This window comes from Xenopus laevis, chromosome 6S (genome assembly GCF_017654675.1).
Source record: "Xenopus laevis strain J_2021 chromosome 6S, Xenopus_laevis_v10.1, whole genome shotgun sequence".
NCBI classification, from domain to species: domain Eukaryota; kingdom Metazoa; phylum Chordata; class Amphibia; order Anura; family Pipidae; genus Xenopus; species Xenopus laevis.
This window is the reverse complement of record NC_054382.1, coordinates 30,523,366-30,546,592: the sequence shown is the minus strand read 5'-3', so window position 1 is coordinate 30,546,592 and position 23,227 is coordinate 30,523,366. Positions and strand designations below refer to the sequence as shown.

General features: G+C 39.4%; 1 protein-coding gene across 1 annotated transcript in view; it reads right to left on the bottom strand.

Annotated features, from left to right (window-relative positions):
• Positions 1-22,146, bottom strand: part of hdac9.S (histone deacetylase 9 S homeolog) — a 273,855-nt gene extending 251,709 nt beyond the window's left edge. Inside the window, exons 1-2 of the mRNA XM_041567066.1 lie at positions 21,976-22,146; positions 8,973-9,086 (exon numbers count right to left, since the gene is read on the bottom strand). Of these exons, the coding sequence (XP_041423000.1) occupies positions 8,973-9,009 (37 nt within the window). The 5' untranslated portion in view covers positions 9,010-9,086; positions 21,976-22,146. The remainder of the gene's footprint in view (positions 1-8,972; positions 9,087-21,975) is intronic.
• Positions 22,147-23,227: the final 1,081 nt, after the last annotated feature.

Sequence of the window (23,227 nt, the reverse complement as noted above, 5' to 3'; positions counted from 1 at the left end):
ATATAAATTTGATCTTATATTATGATTAAATAAACTCCAATCAGAAGTAATTGTTAAGGTGGCAGATTTTTATGGCCTTATGTAACTGTATACTATACAATGTATTCAGTGGCATAACAAGTGAACTGCGGGCATCCCCAGTCTGCCCCTGCCGGAACATTAACCAGGCGCAGTGGTTTACCTTTGGGCTTCCCCACAGTGGCTCCGGCGGTGCTGTGGTGAATCTGGTGGCCCCTACTAGAGGGTCAACTCAGTGATACTGACAACACAGTTTCCCCAGTTTTTAAATATTGCTGTGCATTTAAAATTAGTATCAAATCAAAAGGATCGAGTAAGGTACAAAAAGGCTCTTTTTTAAAATATGCAAAGTTCCAAGGACCCCTTTTGGCATTACATTTGATTACTGTATTGGACTCTGGGGTATCAACAGCATGAGAATAGAGAGAATAAAAATACAAAGTGCTGGCTGCTCCATAGGGTCCAGCTGTGATTAAGCAGGTGTTACTTTATAAAAAGGCGAGCTTGTGGGACTTGTATAAGCAACAAAGGAGGATCTCACCCTTGTAAATGCCATCCCTGCAACGCAAAAGACAGGAGAATTTTTGTGCAAGGAATGACTTCTTTGAAGAAATAATATGTGTATTGCAGTTGATCCTTTGTGTGGATATGTCAGCAGTTAATGTACAGATGGGAGTTATCCTTGTGGAAGAAGCTATTATAGTCTGGGCAGCCTGTAGTACGTTCCCAGTCAGGCAGCTGTAACATAAGTAGAATACAGCTTCAAAACACCAAAAGCTTTTCAGACCAGAGCCGTCATTTTGCTTTTGCCATATGTGCAGGTACAATTTCCATACAATTGACTAACTGAGTTTATTTAGGTTATATGAATCAGGCCTGGACTGGGAGTCAAAATAGGCCCTGTCATTTCAAGTACACAGAGGCCAAAACAGCCTCCTACCAGTCCAAACAGACCCCTACCAGCCCACTATATGGTAACTTTCTATGGAAACATACAGCAGCCCCTCTGGTATTTGCCAGAACCCACAGATTGCCAGTCTGGGCCTGTATATGATGCAGGGACAGAATATGTGAGAGGATGCTCCAGATAGAGCAGTATAAAGCTAAAACTATGACGCATGGTGGCAAAGAATAAAAGAACAATACAGAACATATACAGAACAATGTTTTACAGTATGTGAAGTCCACCCAATTTTCTAAATCCATAAATCTTTCAGTCTTAAAGACCAAACTTTATTTGTATTCTTGTTCTAATAACCCCATAATTTCGGATCTGCTTGCCTTCCCCCAAAACATCAAGTTTAGAAGAAGAGAGAGAGAGAGAGAGAGAGAGAGAGAGAGAGAGAGAGAGAGATGATAGACTGACTGATTGATAGATATATATTATGTTGTGTAAAACTAGATTTGCTGAAAAAACTTTGCAAAATGCTGTATAAAATAAATGGCTAATAAATCAGTAGGCGTGTTATTTTATGCCATGTGAACTAGAGATTTTCTGCCATTATTTTACATGTCGATGCATGCAGTTTTTTGCAACACATAATAAATCTGCCCTAATATGTCTGGAACTATCCCATTGTAAAACTTTTATGCTCTCCGGCACACCGTGAACATCTTAAAACCTGCTTAGTTTACAAACACTTATAAATCCCAATCATCATCATGATCATCATCAATTGGGCACTGCTTTAAAAAAAAAAGGCAAAAACAAATGATCAAACAGGGGCTACGGAGTAAAACAAGAGAATAAGAAATAAAGTAATTCTTCTGACAGGGCAGGCAGACATTTCAGAGCTGAGGTGATCATGGTTGGGATTCAAAACAACATTTTAACATTAATCTGAACAACTAGGTACAATGGGTTAAATGCATTGCAAATCAGTAGGAAAATAAAAAAGTCTACTTGTAATTTCAAAAAAAAAGACAAATTCTTTTTTCTTGGTCCCAGAGCATTAGCAGTGCATCAACATGGAGTTTTGTATTGTGATGTGCATACAGTATGTACATTAAAGGGGAAGAAAAGTCACCATCACTGGGAGGTGCCAAAAGTTATGAACCCTCAGAGATTGTATTCAATTACCTGATACCCTAGCTTCATCCTCTTGATACCAAATAACTGCATCGGCCCAGCATTATTCTCAACAACCACCACAAAGCAATCCTCCTCTTCCGCTTCTTCTTTCTTTGTTTCCCAGGGGTCAAGGCATGCCCAGTAGACTGGAAAGGCTGGCTTTTTTGTTAAAGTTCTGCTTTTAGCTCTACTGCACATGTGAACTAGCATGAAGAAATAAGAAGCAGAAAGGGGATCACTCTGTGATGCTCATAACAAAAACCTAGGGCCGGTGCCGTAAATAAGGTAAATGAATACAATCACTGGGTGTGAGTAACCTCTTGCACCTCCCAGTGACTGTTGACTTTCCTTAAAGAAAAAAGAAAACTGTTGTAAAGGAATTAAAATATAATGTTGCCTTGCATTGGTGTTATGTGTTACGTGTTTGCTTTAGAAAGCCAACATTAGTTTATAGCTGCTGTGTAGCCATGGGGGCAGCCATTTAAGCTGAAAAAGGAGGAAAGGCACAGGATACTTAGCAGATAACAGATAAGCACTGTAATATAATACAATGGAATTCTACAATGTGTTTGTGTTTTCTCCTATGTAACATGAGCTTTGAATGGCTGCCCCCATGGCTACACTGCAGCTTGTTTATATCAACTATAGTAGTGTTTCTGAAGCAAACCAGTCGTAGGGCAACAGTACATTATATTTCAATAATTTTAATGCATTTTAATTTTTTTGTTTTACTGTTCCGTTAAAGTACACTGCTCCTGAGGTGGTGGACAGCACATGTACTAAGTCCAGAATGGGGCTGGGGGAAGTAGACTACTATAAGCAGAAGGTGAAGTGGAGGCCACTGGTTCTAAATAACATTTCAAAAGGCTTTGTTACCTTTTAAAAGCAACATTGGAATATTTTTTTTTTACAATTATTTGAAGCTGTATTATGAAGCCAAGAAAGCTGAACGTAATCCTGATCCGAGTTGGCATCAGACTAAAAATGCTAATTAAAGGCTTACTTTTCTGTTCAGATAAAATTGCTGCTTTAATGCATTCTTAAAAGCATGGAATACCTCTAACAATAAGAAATAAACATATATTTTACTGGTTTCATAACATGTGAAAACAGAAATGTCTAAGGCGACAACAGAAATAAAACACATTTTCACATAATTTTCTCATAAGCATAATTAAATATTATTACTAGCGATAAAACAGGTGTAATTAACTATAAAATTATTTTGCTCTTTCTTGTCAACGTGCAGCTTGATGCTATTTCTTTTGTTTATGCACTACATGGAATGGTACACAAAATCATTTGCTGTCTATAGTGATGGATGAATAAATTCTGCAGACACAAATTTGCAGCGAATTACCGAATTCCAAGCAAGTTAATTCTCAAAACTGGGGCTACAATTCGCTGCCAAAAAATTTGACGCATCCACAAAAATTGGCACAGGTCAAAATTGGTGCATGCATTAAAAATTGGCGCGCATCAAAATTATTCGGACACCCATTGACTTTAATGCATTTGGACCAAATAGTTGCATGTTTAAAAATTGTTGCTCGTGTCAAAATTGATGTGCATCAAAATTATTTTGATGCCCATTCACTTCAATGAATTTTGCGAATTTTTTAGCACAAATTGGCCCCTTAACTAGCTGTCTACAATCAGTAGAGGGCACAGTCTCCTGCAGTCCCATATTTGTGGTACCATTCGTGGAGAGAAGCGTGGTCTACTTTGAGAAAAGGGTAGGGGGTAGAGTACGGGATGGGACCTAGATGGATTGAGTAGACTGGGCATCTCCATTTTTGGGTAATATTCCACATTCAAGTATTAGAAAGTATCAATTTGTGAAGAAATGTCTTGAATATTATGTGAATTACATATTGGCTCCTCTGTGTGTGTAGACCATAAATTAAAGGGATACTGTCATGGGGAAAAAACATTTTTCAAAATGAATCAGTTAATAGTGCTGCTCCAGCAGAATTCTGCACTGAAATCCATTTCTCAAAGGAGCAAACAGATTTTTTTATATTCAATTTTAAAATCTGACATGGGACTAGACATTTTGTCAATTTCCCAGCTGCCCCAAGTCATGTGACCTGTGCTCTGATAAACTTCAATCACTCTTTACTGCTGTACTGCAAGTTGGAGTGATATCACCCCCTCCCTTTCCCCCCCCCCAGCAGCCAAACAAAAGAACAATGGGAAGGTAACCAGATAGCTGCTCGCTAACACAAGATAACAGCTGCCTGGTAGATCTAAGAACAACATTCAGTAGTAAAAACACATGTCCCACTGAGACACATTCGGTTACATTGAGAAGGAAAAACAGCAGCCTGCCAGAAAGCATTTCTCTCCTAAAGTGCAGGCACAAGTCACATGACAAGGGGCAGCTGGGAAATTGACAAAATGTCTAGCCCCATGTCAGATTTCAAAATTAAATATAAAAAAATCTGTTTGCTCTTTTGAGAAATGGATTTCAGTGCAGAATTCTGCTGGAGCAGCACTATTAACCGATTCATTTTGAAAAAAAAAAAAATTCCCATGACGGTATCCCTTTAAGGAAATGAAAAGAAATTGTACAAATAGTCATTATAGGTGCAATGGTTTTAAAAATGTCTCTGCTTTCAGTATTTGAGCACACCTAGGAAACTGTCCCTTTTACTGTGATGACTGCACTAATACATTACTACACCTATGTGACTGGTCATAAGCCAAAACAGTGTTCTCCACAGAATAAGATTTTCGCCAGGTAGGATGAAAATGTAGTCAGGTGGGAAAATATATGTAAATAAATATCAATGCACCTCAAACCCTCCCCGAGCCATGCATTTCTGCAGTTGCTTGCTGTCCAACTGGCTTTTGTATAAAGTGTTAATTTAAGGCAGACAAAGTTGGGGAAGGAGCTGAACCAGTCAGCTTATGCCAAGCAAACAAAATGCTAAGTAATTAAAAAAATACAAATAATAAAAAATCAAGACCAATTGCAAATTGTCTTAGAATATCACTCTCTGGGTATTTCTAAATGACACTGTTTCCACTGCAAATAATTCACTCTACCATATAAAATGTCATTTCTGAACCAGTAAGTGTATGTTACCGCCATTCCCATTTTTAAAAAAAATAAAAATTTTAATTTGATATTTGGGTGGGTGGGGGTGGATGGGCCCTTGAAATGAGGTTTCCTGGTGGGCCCCAGGCACCCCAGTCTGACACTGGGCTAATTACAAATGAAAACAGGACTTCAGCCTATGGAAGATCGCTCCACCTCCACCCCAGCATCACTAAAGCAATGCGGAAAACTTTTTATGGAAGCAATCTCTCGACTTGAAAAATATATTACCGTTTGTTATTAACACATGGTGTAATCCTTCAGTCCTTCTCCTTTCAAGAAGTGATATTTAGATCCTTGGAGTTAAGTAATCATTTTTTTTTTTTTTAAATACGGTGGAATTAATTAAAAGGATATCTCTTAGATATACTCCACTATTTCAATATTCTGATGTAAGTCAGATCCCTTTTTTTAATTAATCCAAGTATACCAGGTGATTGATCTTTCTGCTATCCAATCGTAAGTTGAAAATATTCGGGGTGCACGTTCCTATGATTTTTATAGGAGCGTGTCAGTATCACTTTAAGAAAAAACTCAAATATATAAAACTCAAACTAATATTATCGACCCAAAAACTTGAATCAAATTAGACTAAACTCAACTCAATTTTTTTCTCCAAGAAAAACTTTAATGTCAGGAAGGCTATACACATCCTTAAATGGGTCACTGGACCTCTCTCATTGACTTCCACATGAACTCGGCAGGTTTTAGGTGGTCGAATAGTCAAATAACAATTGTTCCTAGGGTCCAGGTATGATAAATCTTGAATTGGAATTCGAGTTTGAATTATTCCCAACTCAAATATGTGTTTTGACCAAAAATCCAACTCGAAAAAATTTCCAATCTTCCCCTAAGGGTCAGTCCACACAAGCAAATACAGGGAGATTTAGTCGCCTGCGACTAATCGCCTCTGCTTCTGGGCGACAATCTCCCCAAACATCCTTCGCGTGTCTTCCCGTCCACTATAATGAAAAGTCGCCTGCGCTAAAGCACACGCTGCGCTTCATTTTCCGAAGTTTCCTCGTGAGGCAACTTCGGGCGACTTTGGAAAACAAAGCGCCGCATGTGCTTTAGCGTACGCGACTTTTCATTATAGCGGACGGGAAGACAAGTGAAGGCAGTTTGGGGAGATTATCGCCCAGAAGAAGAGGCGATTAGTCGTCAGGCGACTAAATCTCCCCGAATCTGCTTGTGTGGACTGACCCTTAAACTGCAAATTTAGCAAGTGAAACCTTTATAGAAGCAAGGGTAAAAGAAAGTAACAAAGACATTCCTCTCCTTACATTTTCATTAAGGAAATAAAAAGGATAAATTAGGGAATTGTAGCCCTTTTCTTAACAAGATGTACAGATATCCACCTTATCTACCCTATTCCAGTTGATCTGTCATTTCTGAAGTTTTTACATATCATTATTGTATTGTTGGATAAAAACAATTTAAGCACACAGTACAACAAATACAACGTAGCTGATTAGGATTAATCCCATTTGTTTTCACACCTTCCCTGTCAGAAGTTTTACAACAACTTCAATATAAATCTGTTGTCCTCAACACCTTTAAAGTTCCGTGAAGCTACTGTGTAAGTGAAAACCATTCTAAATATGTCTTAAAGCAGACTTCTCTTTATACCTAGGTGAAGAGAAAGATACTGCACAGAACATTTTCATTTATATTTTATACAAATATAGCAAAATATATTTGAGCTATGCATAAGACAATTATCCAGCATCCCAAATCTGATCCAAGGCTGCAATTGTGCTGGATTTGTGAGCAGTTTCAGAACTCTCCTCCCTTCTTTCTTTTTTTCCAACCCAGAAATTCAGGGAGGAATGAAACAGAAAAGTTTGGCTTTTTAACTCAACACTTGCCTACCCACCTTCCCAATTAGACGTTGCTGCACTAAAATATATTCATTTTCACCAAAACTGTTGGTGTTTGTACCAAAGTATTACCATTCTTTGCAACTACATTATCATAAACCCTGCAATTACCAAAAAAGATGATTGTACAGATATAGGATTCGTTATCCAGAAACCCAATATCCAAAAAGCTCAGAATTAAGTGATGGCCATCTCCCGTGGACTCCATTTTAAGACTATAATGAAAACCATTTACAGAGAAAAATGGTTTCCCTTTTCTCTGTAATAATAAAACAGTTCATTGTACTCGATCCTATTTAAGATATAATTAATTTCTATTGGAGCAAAAACCATTCCATTGGGTTTAATTGATATTTAAATTATGTTTTAGTAGATTTAAAGGGGTTGTTCACCTTCCAAACCCTTTTTTTCAGTGCAGTTGTTTTCTATAAACAAATAAGTTTTTGCTTTCCGTCTTTTATTTTTTGCCATTTTCCCAAAAATTAAGTTTACAGGTTAATGTTGGTGTCTCTAGTGTTTTTAGTCTGGCAGCTCAGTGATCCAGGAGCATTCTGTTTGCTACAATTATTTGATATACTTATCAGCTGTATCTATGGAACATTAGCAACTATTGTATCAATTCTACCAGCTGCCTTTAAAGGGGAAGGAAACCTAGTTGGTGCAAAAACCCTCCCCCCTCCCGTGTGTTTCCCACCCTCCCTCCTCCCCCCTGGCCTACCCGTCCCGCTGGGCAAATGCCCCTAACTTGTTACTTACCCTTCTGCGCAGGTCCAGTCCAGGGAGTTCACAGACGACATCTTCTTCCACGCGATCTTCTTCCTGCTTTGAACGGCGTTTTGGCGCATGCGCAGTAGGAGCATTTCGCCGGTAAGGATCTATTGTGCATGCGCCAAAAGTCACGATGTACTTTTGGCGCATGCGCAGTAGACTGTACCGGCGAAATGCTCCTACTGCGCATGCGCCGGTCAAAGCAGGAAGAAGATCGCGTGGAAGAAGATGTCGTCTGTGAACTCCCTAGACTGGACCTGCGCAGCAGGGTAAGCAACAAGTTAGGGGCATTTGCCCAGCGGGACGGGTAGGCCAGGGGGGAGGAGGGAGGGTGGGCAACACCTGGGAGGGGGGGAGGGTTTTTGCGTCAACTAGGTTTCCTTCCCCTTTAATGATACTCAGTATTAATGTGCGGGCGTGCCGATAACCGCGGGTCGGAGCGGGTTCGGGCCGACCTTGCACTCCTCTTCGCGGGTGGCGTGCGGGTTGCGCTCTTCTCCTGCTCTCCCCGCCCGCCACCTTCAAGTGCCGGCTTCCGGGTTCTTCGTTTATAGACGCTGCGCCTGCTCGCCCTGCCCCTCTTGTGACGTCATTGGCGGGATGGGTCGGCGCAGGTCTATAAAAGGAACCTGGAAGTCGGGCTCATACGGGCACGGGTGGAGAGAGGGCGGGTGGCGGATGGGTGCAGGTCAGGGAAATCCCGACCCGCACATCATTAATACTCAGGGATTCTGCATCAACTAAATGTATCAATTTAAAATAGTAAAAGAGTCGACGACCCCACCCCAGAGCTGCTTTAGAAGGTGAAAGATTTAATTTTAAATTTCAATATAAGAAAAATTGGGAAAAGTCTATATTTCTGGTGAACTATCTGAAACCGAGCTGAACAAAATGTTTGAAGGTGAAAAACCCCTTTAAGGTGTGGTGATCCATTTAAGGAAAGATCCCTTATCTGGAAAGTAGCAGGTCCCAATCCCGAGCGTTTTGGATAACAGGTTGATTGAATGATTTCATTTTATCATGAAGTATAAGCACATTCTATTTGTAATCAAGACAGTGAAGTACTGCTTATAGATCAGAAACGCTTACTTGTTTAAAATGTCAAAACATCTTAATTTATGAAAGATCTGACCTGATGGAACAGGAGAGTTCTTTTCAACTGAAGACATTCTGCCAGGCTTTTGCTGAAGAACAGATCCCTCGTTTGATCACAGTTTGCAAATGAGTGGTGATTTAAACCTCAGAACTAAAATAAAAGATCAGAATTAGTAAATGGGCAGACTGTGAAAAAAATCACATATTGCTATTATTAATGCTAATTAGTGATGGGCAAATTTGTCTTGTTTCGCTTTACCACAAAATTTGCGAATTTCCCCCAAAATTCGCGATATGGGTTGAAAAGTTTGCAAAAAGCTTTCAGGAACTGTCGCCGGCATCAAAAAAATCTTATTTATTCGCCGGCGGCGAAACGCGGAAATTTGCCGCAAATTTGTGCCTGGCGATAAATTCGCCATCACTAATTCTAATTTACCGTTCGCAAGAATGACAGAAGGAAATATATTTATTGTACAAAAAACAGTGGTGCCACAGATTTCTCACATTCTAGACTAAACCTGAACCATGAATTTGTGAAATAAAATGATGAAATGACAGTGATTTTGACTGATGCCCAAGACCTTGGCCTCTACAATGCATGGATTCTTCACATGGATTTTTAGATTTAAAAATGCCAGGCAATGAACTGCTATTTGGCCCTATCATAAATTCATATACCTAGATGCACGACATCCAAATTTATTTTTACTAATCGAGAACAACTAGAATAATGAAAAACAATTGTCTAACTAGAAATTACCATTGCAGAAATCATAAGGATACTTTTTGTAAACAATTTACTGTACTTTTATGCTCCTTAGTTGCAGTATCTTTCCCCCCAGATCTCAAGTCAGTTATTAATTCAATACATGCTGCATCCCATAAAGTAATTGCCTCCTTATAGATAGAAAGCCTGAAAATAAGGCTTTGTAAATATGCAGGTCTGTGAGGGGGGTACCAAGGAATTTTGTTGTGGACCACAGTACAATATAAACTCTATTGTGTCTTATTTATATCACTGATCCAACTAACTCGCTAGTAGTTGTGTGCGTGGGCCCTGGATGCCAGGTTTTCTGCTTGGTCCTGGGAGGGCCAATCTGAAAATGTAAATAGCCCGGGTTCTACTGGGTCATGACTTGGCAATTCTAGGCTGCTAGATGTATGAATATTACATGCATATTTTCTTTCTGATCTTGTGATCAAGGTCAGAATTGCTTCCTGCATTGTGTACAGCATGCTTAATTTATCTCCCAGGGAATATCACAGCCCTACCTTTTATTTTTAGCATCATCTGCAAAACATAATCTGATGTTTATGAATCATGCACGGCTTTTATTTCTTCAAAAATGTATCACATAGGAATCTATATTTTCATCTCCTTTCCTAAGACCTGAAAACAATGTTTGTAATAGGAGAAAATTTGCTCAGCATTATGCAGAACCCATGTCTCATTCATTACCACTGTATAAATCAAGTTCTTCTCTCTTTTTCTAATCTCAGTGCTTGCTAATATATCATTATGATGTGTGAATATTCCTGTAGTTTTGTGGGAAGTAATCGCTCAGATATCTTAAAGGTATTTTGAACAAAAGCCAAAAGTGTTCATTAAATCCAGAGTAATCCAGTAATCCAGAAAAAACGGAAAGGCCGTCTCCCATAGGGGCAAACTTACTAAAGGGCAAAGTGACTAACAGCGAAAATTCACCAGCGTGACGTAATTTCATTACTTCACTGATTTACTAACGGGCGCAGGTGTAACTTTGCTAGCGAAGGAGATAGACTCTAGCGGTAATTCGCTCCTTTACGCCTGGCGAAGTTGCGATCTGGCAAAGGGACGTAACTACGCAAATTCACTAAGATGCGTATTTTACTGAATGTTACCTCTTGCGCCAGACTTGCCTTTGCCAGCTCAGGCCAGGCGAAGTGCAATAAAGTAGACAGGACTATTGCGGGTGACGGTAGGGAGCGGGTGGGTCAGGGTTGGGTGCGGGTCGAGAAATTCTCGACCCGCACATCACTAGTGACGACCCCTAAGCTTAGCTTCTCAACAGCTGCTCAGAGCTCACTGAGCATGTGACAAGTTTGAAGTCCTGGATCATTACTGCTATTGAGAAGCTGAAATTTAGGCTGGTGTAATAAATTCAGTTAATAAAATATGGCATTTTTAGTCATATTCAGTTTTAGGGTTTAGTTCTCCTTTAAATAAACAGATTTCACTGAATGAAATATAGTGGTTAAATATCTGTGCATTTTCTCATCTGATTCCAGAGTACAGTTTAATACAAATAGCTGAAATAAAGGAAATGTGGAGCACTATGAATTTCAGTCTGACAGAAGAAAGCAAAAGAAACTGATAAGTAATGAAAGGCTTAATGGGAAACTAGAATACCCTGGTGTTTTACTCCTTAAATCTATTGACTGAAACCATTTCCGGCCTATTTCCATAAACACTAAAGTAACAAGCTTCCATTAGCTTTCTTCACCCAGCAGTCACTTTATACAAAGCCAACTGTTATTTACTGCAAACATAGAATAACCACTTCCGCAGGAGTCCTGCTGGCTTTCTGCATATGAAATATTCATTACAAATGTAATCTCAGAAATAAAGAATAAACAGTATCTTCCCCATCAAGCAAATCCATTATTGTTATTCTTGTAGATAAATAATGAAAAAAAAACGTATATTTTTCAGCATAAAGTATTCTTTTGTGTCCATCTATAGAGGATATGTATATTGTGTTGGCCAATTATTTAAAAAAACATGTGCTCACTATTTTTTATCTCTACCCATTTTGTATAATGATAGAAAATGTATGTGCAGAAGAAATGTGTACTATGTATGCTCACAAATTAAATATAGGCATGGAATTAGTAATCCAGAATGCTTGTGAGCTAGGTTTTTCCCACGGATCATTCCATATGTAGAACACCTGTAGGTGGGCCTGAGTTTTATGAAAATAGTGTGATATGCTGCCAGTGTACCCTGGGCACCCTAAACTATGGGAAACTGCCTGCAACTCCCAGCCATGCAATGGTACTTTGAACACTTTACCCTCAGGTGGATCCTGGCTTGGTTCCTGGTGTACAGATCAACCAATTTGAGAATAACAGTAGTCCAGGGGTTGCTTCAAGCAAATAAACATCTGTATTGAACAACCAGGCATGTCTTTAGGGAATGCAACAGGTCTTATTGGCAATTTGTACAAAGTTACACCCACCCCACAGATCCTTTCAATAAACTGTAACACTCACAGTTCGGAAATACTCTTGGTAAACCTACTCCCCAGTGGTAGTACAGGTACAGGACCTGTTATCCAAAATGCTCGGGACCTGGGGCTTTCCGGATAATGGATCTTTCCATAATTTTGATCTGTATACCTTAAGTTTACTGGAGAATCATGCAACAATTAAATAAACCCAATAGGCTGGTTCTGCTTTCAGTAAGGATTAGATATCTGGGTTTGGGTCAAGAACAAAATACTGTTTTATTATTACAGAGAAATAGGAAATCATTTTTTTAGAAATTTGGATTATTTGGATAAAATTGAGTCTATGTTAGACTGTCTTTCCGTAATTTGGCGCTTTCTGGACAATGGGTTTCCAGATAACGGATCCTATACCTGTACTGCCTGTATCAATGATCCTTTCCCCAGCAGACTCACAGTGCTCTTGCTCTCTGGAAGCTCCACCTGCCATTGTGCTCACCCACTTTCTGGTGGTATCTTGCTTCCTTGGCAGACCTACCGCCCCTAAATTCTCCCACTCACCGGTGGTGTCTTGCTCCTCTGCAAATCCCCTGCCCTTAGTTTACCCATTCGTGTCCATGTGCTGGTGGCTGATCACCACAAGGGTACAAACATCATTAATGTCACTTTCTTCCTTGTTGGAGCCTTGAGCTGCCTGGCTAAACAACCTGGCCCGTGCCTTTTGCTCCTAGAGCAACTTTAAAAATGCTAACTATACTGAACTATCCTGAACTAAATAACAGGATTGGAAGCTGCCCATTCCCAATCCTGTACCCACCTCCCTGCAAGGTGGGATCCAGGAAGAGCCCTGAGCACATGTTCTCTCCTTTTATCCAAAATTATACTGATACCTACTGGGCAAATCTTGAACTACAATGGACCTAGGAAGAGGGACACAACTGCCTGGGTGAATCAAAGGACCACTTAGGTGTCCAAATACAGGGGAAACATACTTAAACCGTAGGGTATCTACACATAATTTGGATCAATGGATACTTTAAGACCACTAAAAAATTAAACATTAAATAAACCCAAAATTATTTTTTTGCCTCCAATAAAAATGAATTATATCTTAGTTACCATAAACTACAAGGTACTGTTTTATTAATACAGAGAAAAAGAAAACCATTTATAAAAAAATGTTTTAATATTTTGTTTAAAATGGAGTCAATGGTTGATGGCCTTCCCATAATTAGGAGCTTTCTGCATAGCGGGTTTTCAGATAAAAAAATGCTATATATGTATTGTAAGAGTTAGTGGACCATGGCATTCCAAATTAATGATATACAATGAGAGGAGTGGGCCCTGACACAGTAAATAAATTACGCAATGAGAATGGCAAAATTTTACGTGTATTTTGGCAAGGATCCCTTACAACTTCTTTAGACTTGCAGACATGAATAGGAGCACAATGTGTGCACAATTTAGTATAGAGCATAGAGCAGAGCTACTGGAAATCTAGTTAATAAAATGCCAACCGCATATTAACTTAATGCTTGTGCCCTGCCCTCAGTTTTAGTAGGGGCTTTACCAACTGTATTACATATACCAGCTGCTTTAGGCACCATAATGCATAACTAGCAACCTAGTTTTTATGATGAGTCATAAGCAGAATACAGTTGCTCTCTCATGGGATAAGCTGCTTTTAAATACAACACATTCAAATTTCCTAATGGCAGTAAGCTTAAAAACAGCCCATTGCTCAAGAAAATACTAGCATTGTTTCTACTAGATTGTTTTTAAGGGATGTTTATTAAACTCTCTTTATGCCCCTCTGGAGTTTTAATCCTTAGTTTAACACCTATATGTTCAGGGACTAAAGTGAGTGGTTAAAACTTCTCTGTAACACACTGCATAGCGTATGTACCAAATACAAAGTTATTAACACAAAACAACTGCATATTTTGAAACTGTTTTCCATGTTTCAATCTCTTTGAAGAAAAAAATGCAGAAGGGAACATGCTGACAACCAGTGAGCATATGACATGTAACAATGCAGGACATGTACAGTATATAAAGGAAAGGGGGTTGACCAGAGAATCTTAACCCGAGGCCCATAAAAGGAATGCAGAACAGGCAGACGTGTGTTTTTTTTCACACAGGCCAGTCACCCCATCTCCCCCATATTTGTCCTGAAAGTTGTCAGGTCCAGTTCTGATATTTCATCTTTACCAATTTCTTTTCATCCTTTGCCCCCCTACACACCAATACACCCCCGGGTTGTAGTGTGTGCATTACAACACATCCAGTATCAAATGACATCACATCCAGCAGCACATGACATCACATCCCAAACACCATGCCAGGGACCCCCCCACCCGAGCTCCACTGCGGAATTTACATTCTCTAAAAATAACTCGAATGTCAGGATGGCTGCAAACATCACCAAATTGATCCCTGGACCTTTCCCATTGACATATACAGTAATTCGGCAGTGAATAGTCGAGTTTGAGTTCTTAAACGGTCAGAGTATGATAAATCTCGAAATTCGAATTGAATCGAGATTGGATAATTCACAATTCGAATTTGAGAGGTTTGAACAAAAAAAATGGCCCTTTAAAGGAGAACTAAATCATAAAAATGAATATGGCTAAGATGCCATATTTTATATACTGAATGTATTGCTCCAGCCTAGAACTTCGGCTTCTCAATAGCAGTAATGATCCAGGACTTCAAACTTGTCACAGGGGGTCACCATCTTGGAAAGTATCTGCGACACTCACATGCTCAGTGGGCTCTGAGCAGCTGTTGAGAAGCTAAACTTAGGGGTCGTCACTAATTATCAAGCAGAAAATGAGGCTGGTCTGTAATATAAGCTGATGCTACAGGGCTTATTATTAAATTCTGATGCTAGTTGCAATGGTTTCTGTGCTGCCATGTACTAATTATCTGTATTAATTACTAATCAGCCATATATTGTGACATTTATATTCTATATGTACTGTATATTTTGAGTCAGTCCCTAAGCTCAGTAAGTGACAGCAGCACAGAACATGTGCAGTGAATCGGCAGAAAAGCAGATGGGGAGCTACTGGGGCATCTTTGGAGACAGATCTTCCCTGCTAAAGGGCTGTGGTTGCTTGGGGCTGGTACAGAAACTCAAAACATAATGTACAACATTTCTGTATTACTTCTTTAGTTATGCTTTAGTTCTCCTTTAATAAATCTGCCACTAAATATTAGCTTTTACAGGGCCAAGAGGGATTCTGATAACAGTCTGCCTCTTAAATATTATTTACCTTGAAGAGTAGACTATCTCCTCAGGAACTATATGCAAGGCTTTCTGGTTATATAGTAATACTAGAACTGATATCTCTCTCCAAATAGTGAACCCTAACTTGCTGTGTGGAATATAATGTGTACTGCAATAGCAAATACCTAATTATCTGTATTATTTGTGCTATTCTATGATACCACATGTATGTGCATTTCTATGACCTGTAAATGCAAAGTAAAAGAAAGGTGCTAATGTACTTTGTAACATATGGCACTATTTGCCATCCACATAAAGCTAAAGCTAAAGCTAGATAAACTCACACTAAGTAAGAACAATAGGAACATCAATGCTAATGAATCTGCTGTTAGTATTATTGATTTGTACTGCTGTGATCCATTAATATACAGTTCACATCTGTTAATGCCGTGATTTCAGATGTCTGAATTTTTATCATGTGAAAATAAATTCAGAATATCTTTTGTAGGGGACTGGGTTGTAATACCCCTTGTTTATGTGCCCACACTACAGCCCTCGAAACAGAAACAGTGATGGGACCATACAGTACTTGCTTTAACAGAATGGAAGTCCTTTTAGCTCCAAAACAGTTTGTTGTCTGAGGTCCGAAATGGTTTGGGGATTTCCTCCCTGACACCTACAGTAGCTTGCCTTCCTTCCCATTGTAAAATAATGTAAAACCTCTCCTGTTGGTAACTCCAAAATATAAAATATCATGTAAGCTCTCCAGCAAATGTAAAATCACATATCTAAATGTCTTTTGATTTTTCTGAAATAGTATCTGCTATTTTCCTAATGTCCGCTCTTCTTTCATTGCTATTTGCAAAAAATTTAACTACATCTCAGATCTCACTTCTGTAGCCTCTACAACATCTCCTTACTCCTACTGTTACTCCCTTGGCGAAACAACATTTTAATGGATTCTGTCATTATTTTTATGGTGTAGCTTTTATTACAAAATGATACTGTGTACATTGCAAATAATATATTGTAGTGATTAAAATGTTATCCTTTTATTCCAATTAATGTATTTTTTTAGTTGTAATATTAATGCATAGGCAGCCATCTCAGGTTATCCTGTGCTTTTAGAAAGAGTCAGCACTTCACAATGCAACTACTATCAGTTAAGTAACTGCTTCTTAGGACAGAGACACATGATCAGATTCGGGGAGATTTGTCGCTCAGCAACAAATCTCCTCTTCTTAGGGACGACTAATCTCCCCAAACTGCCTTCCCTTCCTTCCTGCCGGCGTTTTAAATTCTAGCCGGCGGAAGGCAGGGGAGGCAGTTTGGGTAGATTTGTTTTCCGTAGTTGCCCAGAGTTGCCTCATGAGGAAACTTCAGGCCACTTCGGAAATCCAATCAGTCCGAGTGCCACCCCCCCCAGCGATTTACATTCTACCCGGCGGGAAGGCAGGGGAAGGCAGTTTGGGGAGATTAGAAGAGGAGATTTGTTGCCGGGCGACTAATCTCCCTGAATTTGGCCGTGTGTCTCTGCCCTAATACTCAATCGGGGGAATGTAATAAAAGTCGGTAACGGAAAAACTATTCGCAATGCGAAAAGTTATGCCTTTACGCAAACAAATTGTTCTTTGCGCGAATTCAATAAAGCTTTTGCGAACCTGGAAACTGTTTAGCGAACACTTCCGATAGTGGAAGACCATTTGCGAATTTTATAGTTTGCGCCAATGCACAGTAAATGTAATAAAACTTCTTACTGAAAAAGTCGTTCTGTTTGCTCCAAAAGATTACGACAACTTCAAGCACTTCTTAAGAGTGCGCAATTAAAATTTGCGATGCGCAATTAAAAGTAGCAATGCAATAACTGTTTAAAGGTATACTGTCATGCGAAAAAATAATTTTTCAAAATGAATCAGTTAATAGTGCTGCTCCAGCAGAATTCTGCACTGAAATCCATTTCTCAAAAGAGCAAACAGATTTTTTTTATATTCAATTTTGAAATCTGACATGGGGCTAGACATTTTGTCAATTTCCCAGCTGCCCCAAGTCATGTGACTTGTGCCTGCACTTTAGGAGAGAAATGCTTTCTGGCAGGCTGCTGTTTTTCCTTCTCAATGTAACTGAATGTGTCTCAGTGAGACATGGGTTTTTACTATTGAGTGTTGTTCTTAGATCTACCAGGCAGCTGTTATCTTGTGTTAGGGAGCTGTTATCTGGTTACCTTCCCATTGTTATTTTGTTTGGCTGCTGGGGGGGAAAAGGGAGGGGGTGATATCACTCCAACTTGCAGTACAGCAGTAAAGAGTGATTGAAGTTTATCAGAGCACAAGTCACATGACTTGGGCAGCTGGGAAATTGACAATATGTCTAGCCCCATGTCAGATTTCAAAATTGAATATAAAAAAATCTGTTTGCTCTTTTGAGAAATGGATTTCAGCACAGAATTCTGCTGGAGCAGCACAATTAACTGATTCATTTTGAAAAAAAAATTTTCCCATGACAGTATCCCTTTAAGGAACGATATTACATTGCAAGATGTGGATTTTTAGTCTTATTGGTGCGAATTGTTTTTCTCTTTGCGAGTTCAATTACATTCCTCCCAAAGAAACTAGAGCAGTCATGGTTGGACTGTGTTTTACTATATCTACCACTGAGTGGGACATGGGAGCATTTTTAGCAATGTAGGTGTCAGGAAGCTGTTATCTTGTTACCTTTCCATTGTTCTGTTGATAGGTTGCTGGGGGGAGGGGTGATATTAATCCAACTTGCAACACGGCAGTAAAGAGTGACTGAAGTTTATCAGAGCAAAAGTCCCATGACTGAACCTGGTAAACTAATAACATATCTAGGCCCCATGACAGATTTCAAAATTAAATGTATACAAAAATCTATTTGATTTTTTGAAAAACAGATTTGAATGCAGTCTGCTGGAGGAGAGCTATTAACTGGTGCATTTTTCCAGTTAGAATTCATTTGAATTGTCTTCTTATAATTGTCTTCTTACTGAATCATCCTCTCTCTCTCATTTATATTGTCAGGTTCTCACCAACTACATCATTACACCATTAACTCTGTACAGATAGTGTCAACTTTTTACCCACTGCCTCAACCTCTCTGAGAAAAAGAGTCTCTCGATGCCTATTAAATATAGTGAAATCTCTTCTCCCACTGTACAACAGTGTCACTGCCACTTTCCTCTATAAAATAGACTGCTGCTCCTCTAACTCCACTCGGCACGCAATACTATCACATTTCACAAATTCTTATATGCTGATGATACACTGATACTCCTTTTTTCAAGCTAAAGAACATGTATCGCTTTAAATCCTTTTTGAACAAAAGTTCCAAAACTGTTGTCACGTAATAAAGCAAGATTAATTGCAAAATTAAAACTGGTATTTCGACAACTTTGTATATCAATCTTACCTACAGTAGCTATGTGTTTGGAGACATGCTGTCTGAACAAACATATTGTTTTATGAACAACAATTTTGTCTACCTATTTTGTTGCCCACTTTCCTTTCCATGCCAATACTCACTCACACTTAGTGGGTTATTTATCAAAATCCAAAAATATATCATTATTTTCTGAAAGCCACTCCCACCAAATCAGCATGAGTTTTTTCCCTTAATTATCAATACATTTTTTCAGAAAATTTCCAGTGCGGGAAAAACAAAAAAAAAAAATTGTCTGAAAACCCCCAAATATTCGGATTAGTGTACGAAACCCATCACATATCAGGATATCTTCGGGACTTCTCCCAATGACTTCTACATGAACTTGGCAGGTCTGAGTTGGAGTACTTTTTTATTCCGACTTTTAACACCGTAGGAGTTTAATAAATAATGAAAAATTCAAGTTTTTTTTTTCAAACTAAAATTCAGATTTTATAATAAATAAAACTCAAATCTTTTGAGTTTTTGTCATTCGGACTCCCCCCCTTAGTCTGCATACTTCTGCTTCACCCCTTTGTTGATATTTTCTTCCAATATTCAACTTATAACCTTAAAATTTAAGTGTAATTTGAAGTATTTTATTTTGAACACTATCCAAATCATCATAACATTAGCTTTGTAACCAATTGCAAATCCTCCACTTTAATTATTCAATTCAAAGAACAGGACACTTTTTTTTAAAATTCTATAAACAAAAAAGACAGATTAAGCAGTTAAATGTTAGCTACTCTTGTACAGTCACATGTGTATTTAAAATATCAACTATCTCTGGATATTTTAAATACACCAGAGAATACCATAAAGCTTAATAAAGTCAAAAGCATTCTGCAGAAGACAGAAAAATATGGTCATATCATTTCTTAGAATAGAAACATCTCTTTGCTACCTTATGCATGCAAATAATGCTTAATACAATGTACAGATCGAGTGGGAAACATAGAGATTCAGTGAACTGATCTAAAAAAAACACTTATCGGGTTCAATTTCAGAGGGCTATGCACAAGTGCAGATATATTGCAGCAAGTGGAGAGCCACATGCATAACTAACACCTGTACATACTTATTTAGTGAAACATCTGCACTAACCGCCATAAAGGAGCCTTTTCCTTATCTCCTGTCCTAAGCATGTGGTAGGCACAGTGCTATTTAAGGTGTCTATACACATAGAGATCTGCTCGTTTGGCAAAATCCCTCCCCTATTTGTCCACTTTGAGATGGAAGATATCAGGCAAATCCGATCGGGGTGATTGAATCATAATATATGGCATACGGGCAGTCAGATCAACGAACAGATGCGCAACAGGATTTTTACCCCTGCCCGATCGACATCTCTCCACACACACAGGCCAATAAGTTGCCTACTTGGTCTGTCTGCAGCTTTTATTGGTCCGTGTATGACCAGCTTTAGTGCCTTGCATCCCTTGTTGCTCTTGACTTGTGGGTTCTGAATAATGCCCAAGCAATAGCCATGTCAGGGCCCCCCTATGTGCCACTCACCCCTCATGTATACAGCACTGCTGAATGTACCACATACAGACTTATATACTCTTTGAGCTTCTTCTAGGGAGTTCAAAAAGTTGCACCTTATGGGTGGCATCACTTTCAGCCCAACAATGCATGCATCATCAGCCTTAGAGGCAGATTTATTGTGTGTTGTAAAAAAACGGCGGAATAATTTACCACACATTGCTGTAAAAATGGTGTACTTTTTAAAATGCTTTTTCTTTTAACAAATTCCTACAGAATTCCAACCGAAGCAGTTTAATAATGGTGGAAAATCTGGCATTCGCGTGGTGTAAAATATCACAACAACCCGATAAGTTTGCCATTTATTTCTAAACGATTTCCAAAAGTCATTCCAACGGTTCTACCCACTAGGGTAACCCGTCAGTTACGACCAGTGCTGGCAGCAGCTCTATGGTTCCATAGCACACAATTTATCAGGTACTGATGAGCACTGATGCTAGGATCAAGTATGGGCAATGGTCACAAGTGTTTAATTTTAATACTTGCTTAATACGGCATCCATTCTATTGCTTTGTACTACAGATGCCATTTGCATAAATTCATAAAATTTTCACATGCCATTAAGGAATATAAAAATGCAGTCAAAATATTATGCACAAATTTAAACTAAAATTCCAAAATGTTAAAATACCTTACAAGTTGTGTTAACATGGGGTGTCAGAACTACCATATACTGTATGACATACTGAATGGTCTCTTGAAATATCAGTTGGATTTTAATCACCCCTTTTATTAGTTATAGCCTACAGAGTATGAACAGGTACTGAGACTATTTTAGGAGATCTTGAACTTCTTATCAATTATCCTTATTTATACATTGTCAACAAGTTGCCCGTGCTTTAAAGAAATCAGCCCTGATGGAGTTAGTAATCTAAATTTTTCTGTCATATTCACACAGTATAATAGGGTCAGTTTTATCACATAGTTATAAAACATTTATATTTCTGGAGTGAGGGAAAAAACTGACAAATCAGTAAATAAACTCAAGTCAACAAGGGAAAAACATACAAACTCCTAGCAGATAATGCTAACGCTAACTATGACATGATGGCAACACTGCGATTTCAATGTTCAGTTGGTCACTTTTAATAACATTTAAAGGAACAAAAATACCCAGGTAGAGGCGCTCAAGATCAGAGATTTCATATGGAAATTAAGGACAATATAATTAGCAAGTACAAAATAAAACTATGGTGCACATAAGTCAATTATTATTCCTCCCACCCACTCCTGAATTGACACTGCACTGCAACCTGTTCTGTGTTTCCAAATCTAACACTGCACATTAGTCATGAATTAGACCCATGATGGAAATGAAATCTGAACAATCTATAATCACAGCATACAAATAGTATAAATTAGTTGCTATCGTATTATAATATAGTGAAATATGTCCATTCTAAGATCTAGGCTTTAAAAACAAACTCCTGTTGAAAAGTACATATATACTATATTTCATCATGCTCTAAAACGTGCGTTACAGGAGCGCAGATTGTAGGAAGAGTCGATAGATGAAGATGCGCAGAGCAGGGACCTCAGTGCTGTGAAAGTGATGATTTTCCTTCCCTGACTGATAGGAATATATCTGCCCAGAACCGCAGCTGTTTCCTGGTACTTACCTTGGTGTTGTTCAGCAGCTGTTCAGGAGACTCCAGGGCACAAGCCCGACTCCCTCAGGGGGTCGGACAGGGGGCATAAAGTTAGCCGGGCGCTGCTGTGTTTATCCGATAAGAAGCATCTGCTGATTGGAGAGGAGTCGAGGATGGGTAGAAATGTGCAGAGAGAGAGAGAGATGGGGAGAGGGAAGGGGAGGCAGAGAGAGATGCGATCAGAGCCTGTGGCGACACGAGTAGGATTTGCTAAAAATAGCAATTCAATAGAGAGAGGGAGAGGCTGCCTGAACCTGCAATCGCTTTCACAAGAAGAGTAAGGTACCAGCCTCAGTGTACTCTTGTGCTAACTGTCCCCCTGACTCCCTGCACTCCATTGCCCTAGATATCCCTAGGCCCAACAAGGGCCCACCTTATATGTGCCCAATTTTAAAGAGCCCCCCCTCAAATACACTGGTATTAAGAATATTGCAAATGACTTGATTATTGCATTAATCTACCCAAAATGCGGAAGTAAGAGAAATGTAGAGAGTGGGTTTGGAGCATTACATTAACACCAGATATTCCAATATGATCACTGCAGGAAACTGATTTAGGGCACTACATCCAGTGTTGGACTGGACCACTGGCAGGCCCGAATTTGTGGTCCGGACCTAGGGCGGCACATTTTTCGTGGGCGGCATGCCACCCAGCTGCTCTATGGAGAGCACTGGGGACACGCTGCTCCCCAGTGCTCCGGTGCATGCACGCCAGCACTCTTGCGCCTGCTTGAGGTAGTGCAGGCATGCACTAGGACCACACTGACCACGTGGGCTAAGGTTGCCCACCCAGCAAATCCGGCGCTGACCACTGGGATGCCAAGAAAACTCCCGGTGGGCCCAGGCCCAGATTTAAGGAAAGGCCACCAAGGCCTAGGGCAGCAGGATTTTAGGGGACGCATGAAGCCCAACCACACCCACAACGGTTCGGAAGCTCTGGGGCTGATCATGAGATACAATAGTTTTTTAAAGTTTTAAAGCTCATTCGCCAATACCCAGTGCTCCTGACCTGATGAAAATTTGCATCTGCAAATGAAGGGGAGGGGACATGGGTGATGAACGGCTGTGGGCCTAGGGGCACCTGTTATGTAAATCCGGCCATGGGTGGGCCCAGGTATCAGTGGGCCCTTATGCTGCTAAACATTTGACCTATTTCATGGCCATTCCCTATTTCTATGAGAACATAGAGGCTAAATAGATGGAATAATAGATTATAGTGTACG